Below are 24644 nucleotides of genomic sequence, written 5' to 3'. Positions count from 1 at the left end.
ACTAACCAACACAGATACGTACTAACCAACACAGATACGCACTAACCAACACAGATACGTACTAACCAACACAGATACGTACTAACCAACACAGATACGTACTAACCAACACAGATACGTACTAACCAACACAGATACGTACTTACTACCACAAGAATGCACTCACGAGCACATTTAAGTATTACTTTTACAGGTACAATATGCTTGTTTAACACCGCACTCAGCAATGTTCTTGATAGGTGACCAATAAATATAATCGAGTCTGGACCAGACAAGCCAGTGATATATATTGTGAGTAAGTGTCGAAATCGTCGTATGATGCCACAAAATCAACCAAGTCACCGAGCTTAAGCACTCGATCCATTTGGGCGACTCTTACAGCCACCATAGGTTTCTGGTAAGCAACAACTGGAACAAAGACGAGCATCATCTGGTGCAGGTAAGTGGTAACAAGCACAGGTATGTACTAACTAGCACGGGTACGCACCTACTAGCTGCATACTTAAGTTCTAAGTTCTAGCACATGTAAGCACTTTCGAGCACAGGTGAGTAATAACAAGCGCAGGTAAGTTCTAACAAACAGAGATAGGTATTAACTAGCAAATGTAAGTACAGTTTAGTAATAAATAGGTAACTACAATCAAGCACATATAGTATCGAGCACAAGTAAGTACTAACTAGCGCAGGTAAACACTTACGAGCACATGTACGTAATAAATAGTACAAGTAAGTACTAAGAAGCACAAATAAGTACTTACTACCCACTATCCTCACTTACAAGAAAATGTAATTATCCACTATCACAGGTAAGCACCTACGAGCACAGGTAAATATTAACTGGCACAGGTAAGCACCTATGAGCTCAGGTAAATAGTAACTGGCACAGGTAAGCAACTACGAGCACAGGTAAATATTAATTGGCACAGGTAAGCACCTACGAGCACAGATAAATACTGACTAGCCCAGGTGCGGATTTACCAGAACAGGTAAGTACTGCCTAGCACTGGTACGCATCTACTAGCTGCATACTTAAGTTCTAAGTTCTAGCACATGTAAGCACTTTCGAGCACAGGTAAGTAATAACAAGCGCAGGTAAGTTCTAACAAACAGAGATAGGTATTAACTAGCAAATGTAAGTACAGTTTAGTAATAAATAGGTAACTACAATCAAGCACATATAGGTACTAACTAGCACAGGTAAATACTCATTAACAGAGGTAAGCACTTAAGAGCACAATCACAGGCAAGTACTAGCTAGCACAGGTGGCAATCACAGGAAAAGGCTATATGACATTAAGATGCTATCTTGTTTTGAAGGCGGAGGCAGCCTCGACTGTGCAGGGGGACACCGGTACTCCGCACGTGGCACGGCCTACTATCCCGCCAACAACGCCCTGGAGGGGGGCTTTGTGGACATGAGGGGGACAAGACTTCGGACGCTACAGGTAAGCATGGCCCCGCCCCTCACGCCCGCCAAGTAACACCTGCTCACGTCCAGAGATTGAAATTCGGCAATGACATTCAGAAGTGGTTCACATAATGTAGGGACGGTGGGGTAGCCTAGTGGTTAAAGCGTCCTCTCGTCAAGCCGAAGACCCGGGTTCGATTCTCGACATGGGTACAATGTGTGATTTTCTGGTGCCCCCCGCCGTGATATTGCAGGAATATTGCTAACATCGGCGTAAAACCATACTCATCCCCTCAAATAATGTCTTGTTAATTCTCTCCTGCACCAAACAACCATGGACTAAATGCAACCTGTGCAATACACTGAGCATAGTTTACAGGAACAGTCAACAACGTAGATACATCACCACACACGACGGTCGCTTCAGGTAGCTATAGAAATGATACAATCGACAGTGGTGCGGGTGTTGTTTGCAGGGCATCATGAGTGAGTGAGTGAGTGAGTTTGGTTTTACGTCGCTTTTAGCAATATTCCAACAACATCACGGCGGGGGACAACAGGAATGGGTCTTTGGCGTGATGAGCGAACGCTTTAACCACTAGGCTACCCGACCGCCCCTTGCAGGGCAGCATGAAATGTGCAGCGTAAACTGTGTGAAGTGTGAAGGACCATCCAGACGATTGTCAAACGCCATGATTGTTTTGTTTCAGCAATTTCTGGCTGGTAGTGCGAGCTATGTCAGCGTTGCCATGGACAACCATGCGGGCATTGCCTACGGTACCGCCATCTGCATCCCCGAGATGAACCACAGATACAACAAACACATTGTCTTTAAGGTGAGCCAGGTAACTTGGCCTACCCGTATTACAGGGGGATTGTACACGGCGTCTCAGGTAGCAATGTACATGTACACCAGTATAGAAACGGACAAAATCAATTCCGGATTGCAAGTCTTCGATGCCTTGTCGGACATTTAAATCTTTTAAAGTTTTATTCAGTCTAAGCTACCACAATTGCCCGTTAGCTTCAATGTATGTGCATATGGTTATTTTCACATATGAATGTCTCTTATAGTTACGCATATTTATGAAGTAGCGATCTCTTAGCTACGAATATTTCTCTTTCCGAAGGTTGTGGACACAGGGTCGGCGTTCTCTGGTAAAGGTCACGGCCGTATTGACATCTGCGTCAGCTCCCAGGCCAACTCGTACGACTCCACCATCAACGGCCATCTCACCCTTGTCTTCCCGTGACCGCCACGTGGTTGCCACATGGTTGTCCGGTCATCAACAGCAAGTAGGAACCACCATAATAAATAAAATAACGACTGCATCATTCTGAAGTGTTGTTATTATTGACTCCGTCGCTGGCCATGAGGCCGCGAATACCTGCAGGATTGCTGAACAACAAACAAACAAACAAACAGAAGTTCGATGTAGAACAACAATCTAAAACGTGCGTGTGTGCGTGTGTGATTGGTGATGGGGTCGGTCTGGAAGTGTCTCATGCGACAAACTTGCCATTTAATGTTTCCAAAGCCGCTCTAATCGCCACACGTGTACTAAATGTACAGCTTTACTATGATCGTAATAAATAGATGAAAACTGTAACTTTCCTTGTTTTTGTTACCGTTGGTGTTTATCCAACATCGAACTGTTGGCAGTGTTTCGCGAGTCTCTGTGGAAATGGGAGTGGCTGACTGAATTCTAAGAAGCATGTGTTGCTCTCGATACGAACTGATAGCAGCACTGACTATGTATGGAAGACCACAGTAGACACACAAACAGGATTCGCCAGTTTACTATTTAAAGAGTTGACATTCACTGTAACACTGTCTTTGGGGGAATAGTATGTTGGACGTATACATTTGACTATCAAACGTATGCCTGCTGTCAATATAATTGTTGTATTTCACTCCAACCCATTGTCCATATACTTGTTATATTTGACTCTAACCCATTGTGTATATAATTGTTATATTTGACTCTAACCCATTGTCCATATACTTGTTACATGGCATACATTACAATCGTCGGAAAACACCAACAGTCGTTCCTGACGACAAGGTGGGCGACGCCGGTGAGTAAACGTTGCTTAACACCGCAGTCAGAAATAACCCAACTATAACACGACAATCTGAACTAGATTAAGAAAGAATAGGTTTCTATTCGTCCGTATATCGGATGATGTTAATGTTTGACACATAATGTTTGACAGTTAATCAAATAATCCACAATTCACTGTAACTGTAAGTAAGTCAAACACCAATATGTTCAAACAACATGTAAATGAATTGTAAATATATCTAATTGAAATGTTTTAAGTGTTTGATATCATTTATTAGAAACATTGTGATGCCTAACGTACTATCGTAAGAGATGGACAAACGTGTTTGGATGACGTCAAGTACTTTGGTGAACTGAGTGTCCCATACTGATCTACAGATAAGAAGAGTTGTTGTACTGACGTGGGCGGTGTAGACAGGTAGGTGGACAAATCTCGCAACAAGCCAACTACGCAAAAGATGGTAGTTATGATTTCCCATTCGCTACACATGACAATGATGTTACCACTATACATTGTCTCGCAATGATTAAGTGACGCAATTTTGTTTTGGTACTTATGCTCGAATTATTTTCGTAGCACATTAATTTCATGATATACGGTAATACAGTCTGCGAAAGTGTACGTTTTCTGTTAACAGACAACCATGCGAGTGTAGATATCGCTCCAGAATACAAAACATAGTACTGTTTACATGAAACTGTTTGTGACATATGGCTGGTGTAGGAACTGTTGTATATGAAAAACACTTGGATTATATGAGAATATTTGTCTTTTATTGTCAAACACGTTTATACTATCGATGGATCTGACACAAGGTATGTATGTTAACATGTCAGGTCACGAGATGAGATAAATACGGGATGTGAAAGGACACACGATTTCACTTTCAAACAGTTGAGGGACACTGAACGCAGTTCCGGCGTTAAATGCTATTTTAATCAAGTGAAACATCGATTTTAAATGTTCAGATAAATATAGTATTTCAGAATCAACACAATACTCTGTCGTGGACAGCTAAGACATCAAGTGTTTACACAATCGATGTATTTTTAGGCAAAAGGTAACTTAGGTATAGTTTTTCAAAAACAGTCATACTTCAGCAGCCTCTGATTCACTCTGCATATTCCCCCGAGTGTTCCGATCCTCCTGTCCGTGGTACACAGTTAGTCTGAACGCAAACGTACCATGGGAAAAGGTATTTGAATACTAAAGATCGGGTTAGATAAAAAAGTTTGATTGTCGGAATTTCCCCAGTGTTCCCGATATACAGCCTTGTTGGTTGTCTAGAGCTTGCCACGTGTATCCAGCCTTGTTGGTTGTCTAGAGCTTGTCACGTGTATCCAGCCTTGTTGGTTGTCTAGAGCTTGTCACGTGTATCCAGCATTGTTGGTTGTCTAGAGCTTGCCACGTGTATCCAGCCTTGTTGGTTGTCTAGAGCTTGTCACGTGTATCCAGCCTTGTTGGTTGTCTAGAGCTTGTCACGTGTATCCAGCATTGTTGGTTGTCTAGAGCTTGCCACGTGTATCCAGCCTTGTTGGTTGTCTAGAGCTTGTCACGTGTATCCAGCATTGTTGGTTGTCTAGAGCTTGCCACGTGTATCCAGCATTGTTGGTTGTCTAGAGCTTGTCACGTGTATCCAGCTTTGTTGGTTGTCTAGAGCTTGCCACGTGTATCCAGCCTTCATTCTTGTCTACTGTTTGCCACGTATATCCAGCCTTCATTCTTGTCTACTGTTTGTCACGTGTATCCAGCCTTCATTCTTGTCTACTGTTTGCCACGTATATCCAGCCTTCATTCTTGTCTACTGTTTGCCACGTATATCCAGCCTTCATTCTTGTCTACTGTTTGTCACGTGTATCCAGCCTTCATTCTTGTCTACTGTTTGTCACGTATATCCAGCCTTCATTCTTGTCTACTGTTTGTCACGTGTATCCAGCCTTCATTCTTGTCTACTGTTTGCCACGTGTATCAAGATGTTGTGTGGATATCGGTTGTTCTGACCACCGTCCCTAAAACCACACCAGGTCTAGTTGATCAAGTTCGTGGAGTGTGTATTCACGTAGCAAGATGTTGTGTAGGTATCGGTTGTTCTTGGCTTTGATGTTGTTTTCAATTTCCAGTTAACCTTTTTAGAATATTACTGATATGTTTTTGATTCTTTTATCAAATAAATTTATGTCATCACTGTATCTTAGTGAATCTTAAACACATGCTCATGATGTAGTCTGAATCTTACAATCGACTCTGCTTTATGCAGAGATTTCTATTGGCTATGGAACGGTTTTTTCCGCTTTTATTTTTTTGACAGGGACCAGAAACTTTGATAATTTCTGGATCTTACATATAATGTTAATATAGATGTTATTATTCAGACTTAATTTGGAGAAATAACTTTGTAATCCATTTTTTATCAGAACAGCAGTAAAATATGATGATGGACAAAAAAGTATTATAATGAAATGTGAAAGATTATCAATGAAAAACCCATTGTATAAAGTGTGGTGAAAGGGTTCTGTCACCCCACCAGCTTGTTATCATCAACACAAGTGCCCCTTGTTTAATAAATTAAATGCTGCTTGTTTTTTCTGTGGTTGGAAGAAAGTTTATTAAGGTAAAAGAAGGCCAACAATAATAACTAAGCATGCAACAAAGTCTGGACATCTATGCGACTGTTTCATGCAGATATCGAGATTCCAAATGATGCTGACGTTGGTCACCGTTGTTGTCTTGGCAACCATCCTACGTGGAGCTAGCGCTGCTCAGTGCGCATGCGCTACTGGGAATGTCCATGTCCGGTCAGGTGTGGGAACGAGTCATGCAATCCTCGGTACTCTGAACACCGGAAGTTGCGTCACTTATAAAGGTGACGAGACCAGTGGCTGGGTGCACGTGGACTTCAACGGCCAGGTAGGTACAATGTAGTTGACCTCCAACTGACAGGCAGTGTGATATAACGAAAACAAGGTTAAAATCGGCGTTGAAGCTCAATCACTCAATACATGTAAGGAAACCGATTCCTCAACCCCTTTAACCTCCTTTATGCCCTCAAACTCCTTTACCCCTTAACCCATTTTGCCTCTTTTTTTACCTCCTTAGCCGCCTTAATCCCCTTACCCTCTTTTTAACCCACTTAACTCCCTGAGCCTCCTTAAACCCCTTAGCCTCCTGAGCCCCCTTATCCTCTTTAACCCCCTTAGCCTCCTTAACCCCCTTAGCCTCCTGAGTCCCTTAATCCCCTTAACCTCCTTTACCCCCTTAACCTACTTAACCCCCTAACCTCTTTTTTAACCCCCTAAGCCTCCTTAACCTCGTTTTTACACCCTTAGCCTCCTTTATGCCCTTCGCCTCCTTAACCCCCTTAGTCTCCTGAGCCTCCTTAACCCCCTTAGCCTCATTAACCCCTTCGCCTCCTTAATCCATTAGCCTCCTTCACCCCTTAACCCCCTTAGCCTCCTTAGCCTCCTCACCTCCTTAGCCTCCTTAACCCCTTCGCCTCCTTAACCCATTAGCATCCTTAACCCCCTTCGCTTCCTGAGCCTCCTTAACCCCCTTAGCATCCTTAACTCTTAGTCTCCTTAACCCCCTTATCCCCTTAGCCTCCTGAGCCTTCTCAGCCCCTTAACCTCCTTAACCCCCATAGCCTCCTTAACCTCTTAACCCCTGAGCCCCCTTAACCCCTTTGCCTCCTTATCCCCTTAGCCTCCTTAACCCCCTTAGCCTCTGAGCCCCCTTAATCCCTTAGCCTCCTTATCCCCTTAGCCTCCTTAACCCCTTAGCCTCCTTAGCCTCCTTATACCCCTTAGCCTCCTTATCCCCTTAGTCTCCTGAGAGACACGTCTTCATGTTACCTGCTACAAATTGGTACATTTACCCTTGGTGAGTTGATGTTGATCTAATACATCTGATTGGCTGGTACTTGTTTCAGAGCGGATGGATCGCGGGAAATTACGTCAACATTCAGACTTGCTCGGGGGGTTCCGTCACTTCAGGTAAACATCACTGTCCCAAGGAAGGCAACATAATTTGCCAATGCACTACCAAACTCCTGGCGCTTCCTCATCGTCTACTTGGATATCATAAACTAATAATTAATCATACCGTTCAGGTTTGTAAGTAGCATCTACAGTATATACTACAAATATACATCTGTCGTAAGAGGCGACTAATATATTACTTACAACGGGGCACGGGTGGCCCAGTTGTCTAACGCGCCGCGATTTGTCTCCTGGGCACACCAGAAACCTAGGATTATGGGTTCGAATCCCGGTTCGCCCCGATTATGTTTCTAGGTTTGTCAGCACAGAGCACTGTGGAGTTAAGTGTATCATCTGTTGGGGGATATCATCACTGGAGACATTGTGTGATGCAGATCAAAGAGTGTGTATGTGCAGATGTACTAAGTGAAACTTGACGCCATCTTGTTTTGAAGGCGGAGGCAGCCTCGACTGTTCAGGGGGACACCGGTACTCCGCACGTGGCACGGCCTACTATCCCGCCAACAACGCCCTGGAGGGGGGCTTTGTGGACATGAGGGGGGCAAGACTTCGGACGCTACAGGTAAGCATGGCCCCGCCCCTCACGCCCGCCAAGTAACACATGCTCACTACCAGTATTACTTGAACATAAAGAAACGCAACACTTACGTTATGTGAGAACATGGGGGAATATGGGTTTGAAATGTCACAGAGTGACTTAACTGCACTCTGGACAACGCAATGTTAAAGAATTGTAGCTTCTGAACAACAACCCTTTTTGTACAGTATCGTTTAGGAAATCTGAACTATTTTAACATGATGTAATCCATGCGTAACGGCGGTCAGTTGAACCATTGTCTAACACAGCATTTCACATTATGACATTTATAGCCTTAATTCATTTTCCCCGGGCCGTGTCTGTAATCACATCCATAAGCCCCATGTCAAGGGCAACGCTATTGTCTCTTTGTCTGTCTATTGTTGTCCAATAGTGTATATATATGTTTTCATCTTTACTGTTAGTCAGTCTGGTATTCCGACAGCACCTGTATGTACAGCCGCGAGTAGGATACGCCTGCTTGCTGGATTTCACTTGTACTTGTTGAGTTGGAATCTCCGCTCGACATATTTCTATCAGTAATTGTATTTTGTTTTATTGCCAACTAAAGAAGTTTGGACTCAACGTATTCTTCGTCTTCAATCTGAGCTAATTTCCCCGTCAACACATGCGCGTTGACAACTGGTGTTAGAATCCGGCTGGAGTAACTTTTGAGCTTACTCCCGATCCCGTAACCTCTCCACTTGCCTACCATCTACTTACGTGTATAAATCGAGGATGAATCCCCAAGTCCTGTGTCTACCCCATGAAATCGCTAGCGTCCTGATCAACATGGATCTCCAGCACCTTCATCTTGAATGGACCATCCAAGAAAGTATGGACAACCTTCAAGTGAACCTAAAATGGAGAAAACAGCCAGCAGCCACAGTGAGTAATGTCATAATAAAGTCGTCAACCATGAAGTCGCGGGCCAAAATGGAGCGAGATAGGAAACGCCATAACAGTTATATGAAGAGAAAGTGTGCCCAACTCCATGCTGATGAATGTCCCTCGCTGAGCACCCCAAACGTAAATAGTGTCAGTACAGTTGCCAAGTGTATCAACAAGAAGGCAACAGCTACGTACAGTGATGTGTCATGTCAATCTGAGAAGTCCCCATCAGTTAACACTGGGACCATGACGAACCCGGTCTCGTTTGCCAGTGTTGGTTCTCAGACCTCAACTAAAATAGAAACTGCAACGTCAGTGCTGAAAACTAAAACAACTACACAGTCGCCACCTAACCAACCCAGATCTACCCGAATTACAGAAAGAGTTCTTAAGCGGCGAGTAAAAAACAACAAACCCGAATTTCTCATCAAATGGCAGAATCTACCCAACAACAAAAACACCTGGATCCCTAAGGCTAAGCTTGATAGTGTCGCCGTAGCATACCTGGACACTAATGAAAAATGTGTACCTGGGCCTAAACCATATGAAGAATCCCCATATGATGCCCACGTTGCCTACATGCAGGAACACCGGGCCAGAGTGCAACAGATCGTTCGCATTCGGGATAATTATTTTTAATATTATGATAACTGACAATTTCACGTTTATATTTGAACATTTGAATAGCGACTTATCTCGACATGAGGACATGTCTTTCTCGAGAGGGCGGCAATTGTCACAGAGTGACTTAACTGCACTCTGGACAACGCAATGTTAAAGAATTGTAGCTTCTGAACAACAACCCTTTTTGTACAGTATCGTTTAGGAAATCTGAACTATTTTAACATGATGTAATCCATGCGTAACGGCGGTCAGTTGAACCATTGTCTAACACAGCATTTCACATTATGACATTTATAGCCTTAATTCATTTTCCCCGGGCCGTGTCTGTAATCACATCCATAAGCCCCATGTCAAGGGCAACGCTATTGTCTCTTTGTCTGTCTATTGTTGTCCAATAGTGTATATATATGTTTTCATCTTTACTGTTAGTCAGTCTGGTATTCCGACAGCACCTGTATGTACAGCCGCGAGTAGGATACGCCTGCTTGCTGGATTTCACTTGTACTTGTTGAGTTGGAATCTCCGCTTGACATATTTCTATCAGTAATTGTATTTTGTTTTATTGCCAACTAAAGAAGTTTGGACTCAACGTATTCTTCGTCTTCAATCTGAGCTAATTTCCCCGTCAACACATGCGCGTTCTGTAACACATGTATTGTTTTTTGCATTGTATTACCATGTCTGTATCAACGTTACCTAATTATGTCAATTCTATTTTTGCTTTTGAGGACAAAAGCTTCCTGTCGCAGAGGGGTATTGTCATAGCTTTCTTCTAACACCAAATTCCTATTAGAAAATATATATCAATCAATCTATATCGGTAAACTAATCTGACTATTCTTAAAGTAAATTCAGTATAGCGAATGCACTAACTGACCGTCGCATACAAGATATTTTATGTTTCACATATGCGGCTAAACTCACGGTCACTCCAGCTGTGAGACAGTGGCTCATTATGCAAGTCTGCCCAGCCAGGCTGACACAAAGGGTCACTCTCTCTGAGAACCAGTGATTAGTGAGTTAACTTCACGTCACAGGGCCGGCACACATGGTCAGTCCGACTGTGATATAAGGGTCAGTTAGGCAATATAACAACCTACTTGAATAAATCCGTAATTAATGACACACCCACCCATGGTTACAGCCGATCAACCGCTGCCACCTGGGATGTTGTGATCATTAGTTATGTAACATAATGAAGGCCTGAGTTGTATATATACGGCGGTCGGTGGTAGCAAACTTCACTCTGCTTCCACCAATAAACGTCACCAACTCAACAGCCTTCTCTGTCATTCAAGGTAAGTCACTATTTACTTAACTGTTAACTTATTTTGTCAGCTACGATCTTAATACGTTAGAGGTAGGTTAGATCTATTTCGACTATATCGTAGCGTTGTGAAAATTATCATGGACTTAATATCCAGACAATACTTCCTCTCGCGAACATATATTAGTATTTTAGTATACTAGTTGCACGGCAACATCCCAATATGAGTATGTGTACCAATGTCAATAACTTGTACGTTCCTACATTCAGTGACACATACTCATAGCAATGATTTGCCTGCAACTTAGTAACATTGAAAACTGAGTCGGCCGACATGTATTTATATTGTCTATCCATGCGTTACTGTTTTTCTACTGTTTTCTACCAGACATATTTTCACGTAATTAATGCCTTTTAATAACCATCCGTTAAACAAATATATTGTACATCTTTACAGTCATGTTATTATCGGTTGTATGCCGATTGTATTATTATGATCGTACGTGTTGTACACGTATTGAATTGTTTTAATCATATGTATGCAATTAGATGAATATGACTCAACCTCTTATATATATTATCATGCCATTACAATTAAATGTACTTCTATGTAAATTCACTCTGCTTCCACCAATAAACGTCACCAACTCAACAGCCTTCTCTGTCATTCAAGGTGATAGCCAGTCGTGACCGCTGCTACCGACTAATTCCCCCAATTAAGTAGTACACCCAAAAGACAAGCTACGTCACCCCAAAAAGACCGCTACGTCAGAAACAACAAAGAAATGGTATACGATTAACAATTTTATTATAAAATGAACTGGTTTTACAAATAAATGCAAATTAATGCACACCAATTACAGCGGCAGTACTTAAGAGAGAGGCAGTTCACAATAGAGCGGCAGTACACAATAGAGTGGCAGTTCACAATAGAGTGGCAGTACACAATAGAGTGGCAGTACACAATAGAGTGGCAGTTCACAATAGAGCGGCAGTACACAATAGAGTGGCAGTACACAATAGAGCGGCAGTACACAATAGAGTGGCAGTACACAATAGAGTGGCAGTACACAATAGAGTGGCAGTACACAATAGAGTGGCAGTACACAATAGAGTGGCAGTACACAATAGAGTGGCAGTACACAATAGAGAGGCAGTACACAATAGAGCGGCAGTACACAATAGAGCGGCAGTACACAATAGAGTGGCAGTACACAATAGAGTGGCAGTACACAATAGAGCGGCAGTACACAATAGAGTGGCAGTACACAACAGAGTGGCAGTACACAACAGAGTGGCAGTACACAATAGAGCGGCAGTTCACAATAGAGCGGCAGTACACAATAGAGCGGCAGTACACAATAGAGTGGCAGTACACAATAGAGCGGCAGTACACGATAGGGTGGCAGTACACAATAGAGTGGCAGTACACAATAGAGTGGCAGTACACAATAGAGTGGCAGTACACAATAGAGTGGCAGTACACAATAGAGCGGCAGTACACAATAGAGTGGCAGTACACAATAGAGTGGCAGTACACAATAGAGTGGCAGTACACAATAGAGCGGCAGTACACAACAGAGCGGCAGTACACAATAGAGTGGCAGTACACAATAGAGCGGCAGTACACAACAGAGTGGCAGTACACAATAGAGCGGCAGTACACAATAGAGTGGCAGTACACAACAGAGCGGCAGTACACAATAGAGTGGCAGTACACAATAGAGCGGCAGTACACAATAGAGTGGCAGTACACAATAGAGTGGCAGTACACAATAGAGCGGCAGTACACAATAGAGTGGCAGTACACAATAGAGTGGCAGTACACAATAGAGCGGCAGTACACAATAGAGTGGCAGTACAAGTGGCAGTACACAATAGAGTGGCAGTACAAGTGGCAGTACACAATAGAGTGGCAGTACACAATAGAGTGGCAGTACAAGTGGCAGTACACAATAGAGTGGCAGTACAAGTGGCAGTACACAATAGAGTGGCAGTACACAATAGAGCGGCAGTACACAATAGAGCGGCAGTACACAATAGAGCGGCAGTACACAATAGAGCGGCAGTACACAATAGAGTGGCAGTACACAATAGAGCGGCAGTACACAATAGAGTGGCAGTACACAATAGAGTGGCAGTACACAATAGAGCGGCAGTACACAATAGAGCGGCAGTACACAATAGAGTGGCAGTACACAATAGAGCGGCAGTACACAATAGAGTGGCAGTACACAATAGAGTGGCAGTACACAATAGAGCGGCAGTACACAATAGAGTGGCAGTACAAGTGGCAGTACACAATAGAGTGGCAGTACAAGTGGCAGTACACAATAGAGCGGCAGTACACAATAGAGTGGCAGTACAAGTGGCAGTACACAATAGAGTGGCAGTACAAGTGGCAGTACACAATAGAGTGGCAGTACAAGTGGCAGTACACAATAGAGTGGCAGTACACAATAGAGCGGCAGTACACAATAGAGTGGCAGTACACAATAGAGCGGCAGTACACAATAGAGTGGCAGTACACAATAGAGCGGCAGTACACAATAGAGTGGCAGTACACAATAGAGCGGCAGTACACAATAGGGTGGCAGTACAAGTGGCAGTACACAATAGAGTGGCAGTACACAATAGAGTGGCAGTACACAATAGAGTGGCAGTACAAGTGGCAGTACACAATAGAGTGGCAGTACACAATAGAGTGGCAGTACACAATAGAGTGGCAGTACAAGTGGCAGTACACAATAGAGTGGCAGTACACAATAGAGTGGCAGTACACAATAGAGTGGCAGTACAAGTGGCAGTACACAATAGAGTGGCAGTACACAATAGAGTGGCAGTACACAATAGAGTGGCAGTACACAATAGAGTGGCAGTACACAATAGAGTGGCAGTACAAGTGGCAGTACACAATAGAGTGGCAGTACACAATAGAGTGGCAGTACACAATAGAGTGGCAGTACAAGTGGCAGTACACAATAGAGTGGCAGTACACAATAGAGTGGCAGTACACAATAGAGTGGCAGTACAAGTGGCAGTACACAATAGAGTGGCAGTACACAATAGAGTGGCAGTACACAATAGAGTGGCAGTACAAGTGGCAGTACACAATAGAGTGGCAGTACACAATAGAGTGGCAGTACACAATAGAGTGGCAGTACACAATAGAGTGGCAGTACAAGTGGCAGTACACAATAGAGTGGCAGTACACAATAGAGTGGCAGTACACAATAGAGTGGCAGTACAAGTGGCAGTACACAATAGAGTGGCAGTACACAATAGAGCGGCAGTACACAATAGAGCGGCAGTACACAATAGAGTGGCAGTTCACAATAGAGTGGCAGTACACAATAGAGTGGCAGTACACAATAGAGTGGCAGTTCACAATAGAGCGGCAGTACACAATAGAGTGGCAGTACACAATAGAGCGGCAGTACACAATAGAGTGGCAGTACACAATAGAGTGGCAGTACACAATAGAGTGGCAGTACACAATAGAGCGGCAGTACACAATAGAGTGGCAGTACACAATAGAGCGGCAGTACACAATAGAGTGGCAGTACACAATAGAGCGGCAGTACACAATAGGGTGGCAGTACACAATAGAGCGGCAGTACACAATAGAGTGGCAGTACACAATAGAGTGGCAGTACAAGTGGCAGTACACAATAGAGTGGCAGTACACAATAGAGTGGCAGTACACAATAGAGTGGCAGTACACAATAGAGTGGCAGTACAAGTGGCAGTACACAATAGAGTGGCAGTACACAATAGAGTGGCAGTACACAATAGAGTGGCAGTACAAGTGGCAGTACACAATAGAGTGGCAGTACACAATAGAGTGGCAGTACACAATAGAGTGGCAGTACAAGTGGCAGTACACAATAGAGTGGCAGTACACAATAGAGTGGCAGTACACAATAGAGTGGCAGTACAAGTGGCAGTACACAATAGAGTGGCAGTACACAATAGAGTGGCAGTACACAATAGAGTGGCAGTACACAATAGAGTGGCAGTACAAGTGGCAGTACACAATAGAGTGGCAGTACACAATAGAGCGGCAGTACACAATAGAGCGGCAGTACACAATAGAGTGGCAGTTCACAATAGAGTGGCAGTACACAATAGAGTGGCAGTACACAATAGAGTGGCAGTTCACAATAGAGCGGCAGTACACAATAGAGTGGCAGTACACAATAGAGCGGCAGTACACAATAGAGTGGCAGTACACAATAGAGTGGCAGTACACAATAGAGTGGCAGTACACAATAGAGCGGCAGTACACAATAGAGTGGCAGTACACAATAGAGCGGCAGTACACAATAGAGTGGCAGTACACAATAGAGCGGCAGTACACAATAGGGTGGCAGTACAAGTGGCAGTACACAATAGAGTGGCAGTACACAATAGAGCGGCAGTACACAATAGAGTGGCAGTACAAGTGGCAGTACACAATAGAGTGGCAGTACACAATAGAGTGGCAGTACACAATAGAGTGGCAGTACACAATAGAGCGGCAGTACACAATAGAGTGGCAGTACACAATAGAGTGGCAGTACACAATAGAGCGGCAGTACACAATAGAGTGGCAGTACAAGTGGCAGTACACAATAGAGCGGCAGTACACAATAGAGTGGCAGTACACAATAGAGTGGCAGTTCACAATAGAGTGGCAGTACACAATAGAGTGGCAGTACAAGTGGCAGTACACAATAGAGTGGCAGTACACAATAGAGTGGCAGTACACAATAGAGTGGCAGTACACAATAGAGTGGCAGTACAAGTGGCAGTACACAATAGAGTGGCAGTACACAATAGAGCGGCAGTACACAATAGAGCGGCAGTACACAATAGAGTGGCAGTACACAATAGAGCGGCAGTACACAATAGAGCGGCAGTACACAATAGAGCGGCAGTACACAATAGAGTGGCAGTACACAATAGAGTGGCAGTACACAATAGAGTGGCAGTACACAATAGAGTGGCAGTACACAATAGAGTGGCAGTACACAATAGAGTGGCAGTACACAATAGAGTGGCAGTACACAATAGAGTGGCAGTACACAATAGAGTGGTGGTACACAATAGAGTGGCAGTACACAATAGAGTGGCAGTACACAATAGAGTGGCAGTACACAATAGAGTGGCAGTACACAATAGAGCGGCAGTACACAATAGGGTGGCAGTACACAATAGAGCGGCAGTACACAATAGAGAGGCAGTACACAATAGAGTGGCAGTACACAATAGAGCGGCAGTACACAATAGAGTGGCAGTACACAATAGGGTGGCAGTACACAATAGAGCGGCAGTACACAATAGAGAGGCAGTACACGATAGGGTGGCAGTACACAAGAGAGCGGCAGTACAAAATTCAAGCAGCAAGAGTGGTCAAGCTTCTAAAATAGGTACAATGTGTGAAGCTCATTTCTGGTGTCCCCCGCCGTGATATTGCTGGTATATTGCTAAAAATGGCGTAAAACCATACTCACTCACTCACTCACTCTGAAATAGGACTAGGCTGGATATCAAGGGTGAAAACAAAGTTCTTAGCACAACCGCTGGTCTAGATGTAATGTGAGATGAGAGAGACACGCTCTTGTCACCTTATATAGTCTAAATCCCTTCCAGAAAGTCCTTTACAGTGCTGGATTAGTTGAGTGTTATAGAAGGTTCCAGATACCCTTCACTTCACAAGCATCTACACATAGTATCTTCCACACAGCTGCTTACATTATTTAGTACTACTTTCTTGACAACTAACCATTGTCAAACACAATGCTAAGAACTTCCATTGAATCTCAACAGGAACATGATTGTTTTGTTTCAGCAATATTTGGCTGGTAGTGCGAGCTATGTCAGCGTTGCCATGGACAACCATGCGGGCATTGCCTACGGTACCGCCATCTGCATCCCCGAGATGAACCACAGATACAACAAACACATTGTCTTTAAGGTGAGTCAGGTAACTTGGCCTACCTGTATTACAGGTGGGATGTACACGGCGTCTCAGGTAGCAATGTACATCAGTAGAGGCATCACAGACACAACAAACACTTTGTCTTTAAGGTGAGCCAGGTAACTTGGCCTACCTGTATTACAGGTGGGATGTACACGGCATCTCAGGTAGCAATGTACATGTGCCTCAGTATTGTGCTGAATTGAATGAGATTGACCACAGAAGGGTGTGGCTCTTCAACATTCCCAATCAAATATTGATGTTGAGCTTAAATGGCTTCAAAGCCACCTACAGTCTAACCCCACTATCACATTATTTTTAACTTAAAACCTAGTACCCTTAAACGTTGAAATCAAAATGATTGAAACCCACATTTAGAATGTGTATCCAGTAGAATGCCCTGAACACCATATGGTGTGAAACATCAACGACAGGAAGTTTTACATGAGTCGGATATGTCCAGACCTGGGTAAGTCGATATCAATGTTTTTCAGCAATTTTTTTTAAACATTTTTTCCCGAATTATCGTGCAATTTACGGGTATAAATTACGCACGGATCTGTTCCCTATCGTTTGTTGCGATGATTAACACCAACGAACTTGCCAAGACTGACCCCTGTCCAGAGGGAGAGAGCCATAGGTATGCTGCAGATGGGAGCGACACAGAGAGCGGTTGCCATCAACATGAACTGCTCCAAGATGACCATTACCAGACTGGTCGCACGTCTCCGACAGACTGGCAGAAGCGCAGACAGACCACGGAGTGGCAGACCAAAGGTCACGACCCCGCAGGATGACCGCATTTTACGAGTACTTCATCTGAGGAACAGATTTCTTACTGTGACGTCATCAGCTGCCAACAGCTTAGGACATCCGGTTAGCAGACAAACAGTGACCAGACGACTACGAAATTAGGGTCTCCGGGCTTATCGCCCTTTCAAGGGCATGACCTTGACCCGTCAACATCGACTTGCCAGATTGAGGCAGGCAAACTCAGCGATGGCAACAAAGGGAATGGCGGCGAGTGCTGTTCGGTTCGAGAGCAGGTTCGAACCCTTCAAACCTGATGGGCGGACGCGAGTTTATCGACGACGTGGGGAACGTACGGCTCCTTGTTGTGTCCAGGAGGTGGAACCTTAAGTGTGATGGTCTGGGGCGGAATTTGCGACGACGAGAAGACGGAACTTGTCATCATCGAAGGCAATCTTGTGCTACATTGACAATATCTTACGGCCAGTGGTTCTTCCTTTCATCCAGCGTCAACAACGGACGGTGTTCCAACAAGATAACGCCACATCCCATAAAGCCCGTATTACTGGAGACTTCCTCGACGCCAACAACGTGACTGTCCTGCCGTGGCCAGCTCTATCACCAGATCTGTCACCTATAGAACATCTCTGGGACCAGCTGGGGCGTCGTCTTCGGAAACGTCAACATCCTCCCTTCACGAGACAAGCGTTGATCGTTGCCCCCCGTGAGGAATGGAATAGGATACCTGCAGTCGATGTGAGGACGCTTGTCTACTCAGTTCGACGCCGCATTCGAAGATGCATTGCCAATCATGGAGGTCATATCCCGTTTTGAACGGTCTGGGCCGTCGTCACCTTAAAGTTGCAACCAATGTTGTTGATCGAATACTGGACGAATGACCCCTTGTCAAGTAATGTCCCTGATGGAGGTCAAGGACTTTGTTGTTGATTTAGTAAATTCGCATTTTACTGTTCTGAATGATGAATTTTTACAATACAATTGTTATATCTGCTTCAAATTGTGTTGGTCATATTTTATCCCAGAAATATCGTTGGTAACGTTTCTTTTAGCCGTCAGTTTATATATCTGGATAATCTGGTCCCCAGGGGCCGAGACAATAGGGCTCGACTGTATATGATTATTTTATGTATTGTTGCTGTTGATGCTTTAAATGCTATGCATGTCGATGAAGTATCGATATATTTGCTACATATATGTAGGGAGTATCGATCTCCTAGTTACACATATGTTGGCAATATCGATCTCTAAGTTACAAACATGTAGGAAATATCGATGTCTTAGTTACACACTTGTAGGAAATATCGATGTCTTAGTTACAGATATGTAGGAAATATCGACCTCTTAGTTACACATATGTAGGAATTATCGATCTCTTAGTTACAGATATATAGGAAATATCGATGTCTTAGTTACACTTATGTAGGAAATATCGATCTCTTAGTTACAGATATGTAGGAAATATCGATGTCTTAGTTACACAAATGTAGGAAATATCGACCTCTTAGTTACAGATATGTAGGAAATATCGATGTCTTAGTTACACTTATGTAGGAAATATCGATCTCTTAGTTACAGATATGTAGGAAATATCGATGTCTTAGTTACGCTTGTTTAGGATTTCTCCTTATCTGCAGGTTGTGGACACAGGGTCGGCGTTCTCTGGTAAAGGTCACGGCCGTATTGACATCTGCGTCAGCTCACAGGCCAACTCGTACGACTCCACCATCAACGGCCATCTCACCCTTGTCTTCCCCTGACCGCCACGTCACATCCGGTCAGCCCAGTAACATGTATATCTACCACCGTGATAAAGGCGCCGTTGTTTTGTGTGGTTTATCTCGTGTTCTTCCAGTTTGTCTTATGTGGGGCAGCCTAGAGGTTCAACAGGGCGGGTTCAGTACCTCAACATGAAAAGCCCTTTTCACACACAGACCCTGACTCCAGAAGACACAGACCCTGACTCCAGACACAGACCCTGACTCCACACACAGACCCTGACTCCAGACACAGACCCTGACTCCAGACGCCGGCCCCGGCTCCAGACACAAACCCTGGCTCCAGACTCAAGATACAGACCCTGACTCCAGACACAAATCCTGACTCCAGAGACAGACCCTGACTCTAGACACAGACCCTGACTCCAGACTCCAGCCACAGACCCTGGCTCCAGACGCAGACCCTGACTCCAGACTCCAGACACAGACCCTGACTCCAGACATAAACCCTGACTCCAGACGCAGACCCTGACTCCACACGCAGACCCAGACTCCAGACACAGACCCTGATTCCAGACACAGACCCTGACTCCACACACAGACCCTGACTCCACACACAGACCCTGACTCCATACACAGACCCTGACCCCAGACACAAACCCTGACTCCACACACAGACCCTGACTCCACACACAGACCCTGACTCCACACACAGACCCTGACTCCAGACACAAACCCAGACTCCAGCCACAGACCCTGACTCCAGACTCCAGACACAGACCCTGACTCCAGACATAAACCCTGACTCCGGACATAAACCCTGACTGCAGACACAGACCCTGACTGCAGACACAGACCCTGACTGCAGACATAAACCCTGACTCCAGACACAGACCCTGACTCCAGACACAGACCCTGACTCCAGACACCGTCCCCCAGTACCCGATACATTTCTGAGACCAGCATAGCTTGCCATGGACGGCCAGGTCTACTTTCGCCCACAGAGCAGTTCGCCTACAGGTTCGCCAGGTCTACTTTCACCCACTGGGAGTTCGCCTACAGGTTCGCCAGGTCTACTTTCGCCAACAGGGAGTTCGCCTACAGGTTCGCCAGGTCTACTTTTGCCCACAGGGAGTTCGCCTACAGGTTCGCCAGGTCTCCGGGGAACTATTCTAACGCATTGTATATCTTTCCCTTCTTAATGACGTAATCATTTAACCACGGGATGACATCAAGATGCTCTAACCTTTACAACAACCTTTCGAATATTCATATCAGCTTTTATTTCGGTCACAATGCATCACGGGAACACCAGAGTCAGCGGTCCATTGATCGTCTTGTCGTACGTTTCAGCGCGGGTGCGCACGCAGATATCTATGCGACTGTGGTTCTTGCCGACGAAGGCACTTCCGGTGTCAACCATCTGAAGAAAACAACGAGCCCATATAATGACACATCGACAAAACGGAACCTCGACAAAGCGGGACCTGAGGATACAATTGAAGCTGAAGCATACTTAAGAGTCCGAAGTTCGAGTCGGTGTCGATCGAGTCAAACATCACACCTCACCTTGAACAGAATGTCCTTCTTGTACTTCTTGTTCATCTCGGGGATACAAATGGGGGTTCCGTAGAGGATTCCCGCACGGTTGTCCATGGCAACGCTAACATTCAAGGCGCGGCCTTCCAAGAAATCCTGACAAGAAATACATCCATATATATACAATGAGTCCTTCAGTCAGTCTTTAACCCTTCGGTAACTCACTCACTCGCACAAACACCACCAGCAACCCTTCGCTAACTCACTCACTCGCACAAACACCACCAGCAACCCTTCACTAACTCACTCACTCGCACAAACATCACCAGCAACCCTTCGGTAACTCACTCACTCGTACAACCACCACCAGCAACCCTTCGCTAACTCACTCACTCGCACAACCACCACCAGCAACCCTTCGCTAACTCACTCACTCGCACAACCACCACCAGCAACCCTTCGCTAACTCACTCACTCGTACAACCACCACCAGCAACCCTTCGCTAACTCACTCACTCGCACAACCACCACCAGCAACCCTTCGCTAACTCACTCACTCGTACAACCACCACCCACCCAGCAACCCTTCGCTTACTCACTCACATAACCACCACCCAACAGCAACACTTCGCTAACTCTCTCACACAGCCAACCCACTAGCAACCCTTTGCTCACTCACTCACACAACCACCCCACCAGCAACCATTCGCTAACTCAATCACTCGAACCACCACCAGCAACTCTTTGCTAACTCACTCACTCGCACAACCACCCACTAGCAACCCTTCGCTATCTCACTCACTCGCACAATCACCATCCAGCAACCCTTCGCTATCTCACTCACTCGTACAATCACCACCCAGCAACCCTTCGCTATCTCACTCACTCGCACAATCACCATCCAGCAACCCTTCCCTAACAAACTCACTCGCACAACCACCCACCCACCAGCAACCCTTCGCTAACTCACTCACTCGCACAATCACCACCCAGCAACCCTTCGCTATCTCACTCACTCGCACAATCACCACCCAGCAACCCTTCGCTATCTCACTCACTCGTACAATCACCACCCAGCAACCCTTCGCTATCTCACTCACTCGTACAACCACCACCAGCAACCCTCCGCTAACTCACTCACTCGTACAACCACCAAACCAGCAACCCTTCGCTAACTCACTCACTCGTACAACCACCACCAGCAACCCTTCGCTAACTCACTCACTCGTACAACCACCCACCCACCAGCAACCCTTCGCTAACTCACTCACTCGTACAACCACCACCAGCAACCCTTCGCTAACTCACTCACTCGTACAACCACCCACCCAGCAACACTCCATCAATTCACTCGCGCAACCATCCACCCAGCAACCCTCCACCAACCCAGCAACCCTCCACCAATTCACTCACGCAACCACCAACCAAGCAACGCTCCACCAACCCAGCAACCCTTCACCAACCCAGCAACCCTCCACCAACCCAGCAACCCTCTACCAACCCAGCAATCCTCAACCAACCCAGCAACCCTCCACCAACCCAGCAACCCAGCGATGTTATACTTGCTTCACCTGTAGAGTGCGGAGTGGTGCACCGCGCATGTCCACGAACCCTCCTTCAATGGGGTCATTGGACGGGAAGTAGGCGGTGCCCCGGGCGTGATACGTGTGGGACCCATGGCAGGCACCTGTAGGTACAAGAACTCGGCCTGCTTCAATGTTCAACATGGTATATAATCACTGGAGCTTACTTTCATAGAGGGCGGTGGGATAGCCTAGTGGTTTAAGCGTTCGCTCGTCACACCGAAGACCCGGGTTCGATTCCCGACATGGGTACAGTGGTGTGTGAACCCATTTCTGGTGTCCCCCGCCGTGATATTGCTGGAATATTGCTAAAAGCGGCGTAAAACCATACTCACTCAATCACTCACTCACTCACAGGCATCCTGTCACAGGAGGTGAAATCCACGTGATGTCAAGTACACTCAGCACAAGTAACTGCAACGACCGGGATCCGGGTTAGCACAGCGTCCCAATCACTCTACTGCCGTAGTGCGTGACTACCGCTGTGACTGTGATTATCTATAGGCAGCTGTGACAGACTCGGTTATCTACAGGCACCTGTGACAGACACAATTATCTACAGGCACCTGTGTCAGACATAATTATCTACGGGATCCTGTGATAGACACAAGTATCTGCAGGCAGCTGTGACAGACACACTTATCAACAGGCATCTGTGACAGACACAATTATCTACAGGCACCTGTGACAGACACAATTATCTACAGGCACCTGTGACAGACACAATTATCTACAGGCACCTGTGACAGACACAATTATCTACAGGCACCTGTGACAGACACAATTATCTACAGGCACCTGTGTCAGACATAATTATCTACGGGATCCTGTGATAGACACAAGTATCTACAGGCACCTGTGACAGACACAATTATCTACAGGCACCTGTGACAGACACAATTATCTACAGGCACCTGTGACAGACACAATTATCTACAGGCACCTGTGTCAGACATAATTATCTACGGGATCCTGTGATAGACACACGTATCTGCAGGCACCTGTGACAGACACAATTATCTACAGGCACCTGTGACAGACACAATTATCTACAGGCACCTGTGTCAGACATAATTATCTACGGGATCCTGTGATAGACACAAGTATCTACAGGCATCTGTGACAGACACAATTATCTACAGGCACCTTTAACAGACACAATTATCTACAGGCACCTGTGACAGACACAATTATCTACAGGCATCTGTGTCAGACATAATTATCTACAGGCATCTGTGACAGACACAATTATTGGAAGCTTTGTTACTTGACTATTTTACTATGAAGCGCATCAATATAAAACCTGAACATTTCATAATATGTTAAAACACACGTACCATCAACAACCGCAAGACAAGCAAGAGCGTAGACCAGGCGAAACATAGTGTCGGGTCGCCAAGTAAGATTTTATTTCAATTCTCGCACAAGTCTGTGTTTCCAGCCCGACCACGCCCACTTGCACGTGACCACCCGCTGCCTTTGTCAAGCAAGGAAGTCGGGTGCTTGAAAATGAATGTAGCTATTTATAGAAACACGTCACCAATCCCATGTTGTTTTGTTATCAACGTCTGGGTTTTTTTCAATGAAGAATTTAAAAGCAGCATCTCCTATTACTGTATAAACAGTTCCGCGACATGACGCCAGCCCGGGTGTCCATACACTGACAAGGAGATCCAGCACCAGTGATACGATCACATGACCATTATGATGATGACAATGGCTGGTGCTTGTTTTCCTTGTTACATCAGGAAGTTCAATTAATTAAGTCATGACAGGGAAGTACCGGCTCCTAGTGGGATCCTTCCTCCTGCGTGAGTGAGTCATATAATTGCCTGTATTATTGCTTCTGCCCAACTCCACACAGATTGTCTCCCTCATCCGTTAAAAATTGAAAAACTTGTTGTAGTTAGTGAATAAATGTAGTTTAACGCCTCCGTCAGCAATTTAAAGGTACACACAACTCACACGCAACCAGCCAAGGTTAACCGTACTGACCACCTGACCCTTTAACACACCTCACTCACACACAACCAGCCACGTCACCGTCACACACCCGACCCTCTAACACACCTTACTCACACACAACCAGTCACGTCACTGTCACACACCTGACCCTCTAACACACCTTACTCACACACAATCAGTCACGTCACCGTCACACACCTGACCCTCTAACACACCTCACTCACACACAACCAGCCACGTCACCATCACACACCTGACCCTGTAACACACCTCACTCACA

At 45.3% G+C, this 24644-nt stretch overlaps 3 protein-coding genes across 4 annotated transcripts; 2 read left to right on the top strand and 1 right to left on the bottom strand.

Moving 5' to 3' along the window:
• Positions 1-856: 856 nt before the first annotated feature.
• Positions 857-2745, top strand: LOC139444459 (uncharacterized). Its single transcript, XM_071225426.1, has 4 exons — positions 857-866; positions 1318-1445; positions 2119-2244; positions 2539-2745. The coding sequence occupies exons 1-4, from the start codon at positions 857-859 to the stop codon at positions 2659-2661; spliced, it is 387 nt and encodes a 128-aa protein (XP_071081527.1). The 3' UTR covers positions 2662-2745.
• A 1076-nt stretch (positions 2746-3821) lies between these two features.
• Positions 3822-19398, top strand: LOC139444841 (uncharacterized). 2 transcript variants are annotated; one of them, XM_071225834.1, is made up of 6 exons: positions 3822-3892; positions 6158-6382; positions 7401-7464; positions 7905-8032; positions 16663-16788; positions 19197-19398. In XM_071225834.1, exons 2-6 carry the CDS (start codon positions 6173-6175, stop codon positions 19317-19319), a joined length of 651 nt encoding a protein of 216 aa, XP_071081935.1. In that variant the 5' UTR covers positions 3822-3892; positions 6158-6172; the 3' UTR covers positions 19320-19398. The 2 variants fall into 2 exon arrangements, with proteins under 2 accessions (XP_071081935.1, XP_071081925.1); XM_071225824.1 differs by having other exon boundaries at positions 3845-3935.
• Positions 19399-20543: 1145 nt separating this feature from the next.
• Positions 20544-24143, bottom strand: LOC139444831 (uncharacterized). The gene is made up of 4 exons (XM_071225813.1): positions 23737-24143; positions 22388-22503; positions 20847-20972; positions 20544-20700 (listed from the first exon to the last, which is right to left on the bottom strand). The coding sequence occupies exons 1-4, from the start codon at positions 23780-23782 to the stop codon at positions 20578-20580; spliced, it is 411 nt and encodes a 136-aa protein (XP_071081914.1). The 5' UTR covers positions 23783-24143; the 3' UTR covers positions 20544-20577.
• Between the last annotated feature and the right edge of the window lie 501 nt (positions 24144-24644).

This window comes from Haliotis cracherodii, unplaced genomic scaffold, assembly GCF_022045235.1.
Source record: "Haliotis cracherodii isolate W230 unplaced genomic scaffold, xgHalCrac1.p SCAF_10, whole genome shotgun sequence".
Taxonomy (NCBI): domain Eukaryota; kingdom Metazoa; phylum Mollusca; class Gastropoda; order Lepetellida; family Haliotidae; genus Haliotis; species Haliotis cracherodii.
Note: the sequence above shows the minus strand (reverse complement) of the source record. Positions and strands in the feature narration are given on the sequence as shown.